The sequence below is a fragment of the Rana temporaria genome, chromosome 6 (genome assembly GCF_905171775.1).
Source record: "Rana temporaria chromosome 6, aRanTem1.1, whole genome shotgun sequence".
In the NCBI taxonomy this organism is placed as follows: Eukaryota; Metazoa; Chordata; class Amphibia; order Anura; family Ranidae; genus Rana; species Rana temporaria.
This window is the reverse complement of record NC_053494.1, coordinates 58,542,930-58,545,513: the sequence shown is the minus strand read 5'-3', so window position 1 is coordinate 58,545,513 and position 2,584 is coordinate 58,542,930. Positions and strand designations below refer to the sequence as shown.

At 45.2% G+C, this 2,584-nt stretch overlaps 1 protein-coding gene across 1 annotated transcript; it reads left to right on the top strand.

Annotated features, from left to right (window-relative positions):
• The first annotated feature begins 699 nt into the window (after nt 1-699).
• On the top strand, nt 700-1,114 carry LOC120943525 (40S ribosomal protein S26-like). Its single transcript, XM_040356873.1, has one exon. The coding sequence runs from the start codon at nt 724-726 to the stop codon at nt 1,069-1,071; it is 348 nt and encodes a 115-aa protein (XP_040212807.1). The 5' UTR covers nt 700-723; the 3' UTR covers nt 1,072-1,114.
• The last annotated feature ends 1,470 nt before the right edge of the window (nt 1,115-2,584 follow it).

The following is a 2,584-nucleotide window of genomic DNA, read 5'->3' as shown; positions in this document are numbered from 1 at the left end:
GACCCGCACTCTGGCTCAAATTAAACAAAAAGTGACCCAGATGGAGCACAGCCTGGGTGTAATGAAGGAGGCACTCGGTGATGTGGCCACCAACTCAGTGGCGGTCATCACAGGCTGTGCAGGACAATACCAGGTCTGGCCAGGCCAATGTGGCTGCCCTCACTGCCTGTCTCACAAGGATAGCAGTGGCCTTGGAGGGCAGGCCAGCAGGAGGACAGTCACCAGGGGAGGCTCCTCCTTCCCCTGCTCACCCCCCCCAGGAGGATCCTCCTTCCCCTGCTCACACCTCCCCCCATGAAGATACTCCCTCCCCTGCTCACACCCCCCCAATGAAGATCCTCCGGTTGGCCGTGGCCGTGCCCGTGCCCGTGGCCAGCCCAGGCGTAGCACTCGCCGCCGCAACTAAATTAGCAGGGATACTTTTTTTTTTTTTTTTTATGATTTTTTTTTTTTTTTGTTATTATTTATTTTGGTATACTGTATTTATGATTTGATTTATGTGTGTGAATGCTGTGTGAATGTGGGGGGGTGGCATTCCTGATAAAATAAGGGTGTCACCCTCAGTTTTGGTGGAGAAGGGATCCCCAGGACCAGGGAGAAGTGATCCCAGGTCCCTGAATACGGCGCACACACTTAATTTTGTGGATCGCCCTATCTCCCTCATTTGCATCTTTGCCTATCAAAAACAGCGGCGTGATGCTCTTTGCAGCCTTCGAGTCCAAGATGACCAAGAAAAGAAGGAACAACGGACGTGCCAAGAAGGGACGTGGGCATGTCCAGCCTATCCGGTGCATCAACTGTGCCCGCTGTGTCCCAAAAGACAAGGCCATCAAGAAGTTTGTGATCAGAAACATCGTTGAGGCTGCAGCTGTCAGGGATATCTCTGATGCTAGTGTCTTCGATTCGTATGCACTGCCTAAGCTTTATGTGAAGCTGCACTACTGTGTTAGCTGCGCCATTCACAGCAAGGTGGTCAGAAACCGTTCTCGTGAGGCACGCAAGGATCGCACACCACCACCAAGGTTCAGGCCTGCGGGCGCACCTCCAAGAGCACCTCCCAAACCAATGTAAGGAAATCTGCTCAGATGTCTCATCAATAAACTGTTAAAAATTACCTTGCCTTTCGTTGTCTTTTTGGGATATGGGAATGTATTATAACCTACAAATGAATAATCACTGATGTCCTTTAACATACTCATCTGCTTGTTTGCCTTTTCTTGGGGTTCCAGTTTCCCTGAGGAAATCCTCTTTAGTACAGGTATGGCCAGTGCTGAAGAGCATTTCTTTGCACAGGAGATGGTGAGGTGGGCACCCACTGTAAGCATCTGGGTGGTAGTGCCATTTGACTGTATTTTAATGGCTATCTCCTACTGACATGTTTTATAGGGGGGGGGGAGCAGGTCACCACTGGGGCACACTGCAGTGCTGATGTGTTGAAAGATTCAGCATATCTGCATTTTTCCACACTGAACTAGATGGCACCACATGTCAAAGCAGCGCAATGTGCTCAGTTGTAGAGTAAATGTGGTGAACATGCATTGCGCTGCTCTTTGCTGGAGCACACGCTGCACTAGTCTGTTCGGTGAAACGTTGCTTTTTGCCGTGCAGGCTAGTGTAAACGTAGCCTAAATGCCATCACATTACTGACTTGTGCCCCCTCCCTTCCTGGCAAACTCTGAGAGCTGTGCATGATGTCATAAGCCTAGGCTTTTTACCAAACAGGAAGTGGGCTGTACAAGTTATACTGTATACTGGCAGAAAGTTATACTATCTAAAGTTAAAACAAGGGCAGAAGATTTATTAGATGGAAAGATAAAAAAATTACCCACTTTAAAGTGGAAGAAAGACCATTTTATGAACTATTAAACGTCCTTTTCTTCAACCTATCCTGCATACCCTGTATGAAAATCTGTTCTTTCCTTTTTTGTAATCTGGTCATGTGATCCTGGAACTCCAGCACCTGTGTTGGTGAACGCTGGATGGTAGAAAGGGGAGCCTATGGGTGATTACAGGAAAGCCAGATCCTACCGATCCTGTATAGGAGGGTCCTTTTAAGCATACTTGCTTTTTACTACCTCCATCACTCATTTTATTTGTAAATAAAACTAATACCTACATTTATAGCTTCATTGAATATACATTTCTAGAAGATGGAGGGCCATTTCTTCTGCAGTGTTTATCTTTGCATGTTTTTCTTTTACAAATTTATTGCATTGGGGTAGAAGCTGAATGTGGCAATGGTTTTTGGCTGGTAAACATTATACTGAAGTACAGGTTATCAACCAGACACTTTCTCCTTTTTTAAAGAGAATTCATTCTGTTTACTATATAAACCCGATCTGAGTACGCAGGGATAAAAGCATAAGGGATTTGAAGAACATAATTTAATACCCACTCAGAGTTTAACATTTATAACAGGTATTTGTGTAGCACTAATAAAGCACTGTAAATTCAAAAAAAAAAAAAAAAAAAAAAAAAAAAAAAAACAGCGGCGTGACTAGCGTAATTTGCGTCCGTGGAAGTGCCGGTGTAATTTTTTTAGGTAGGACGGAAAAACCTGGTTTTAAGGCGTATCTCGTTTTGA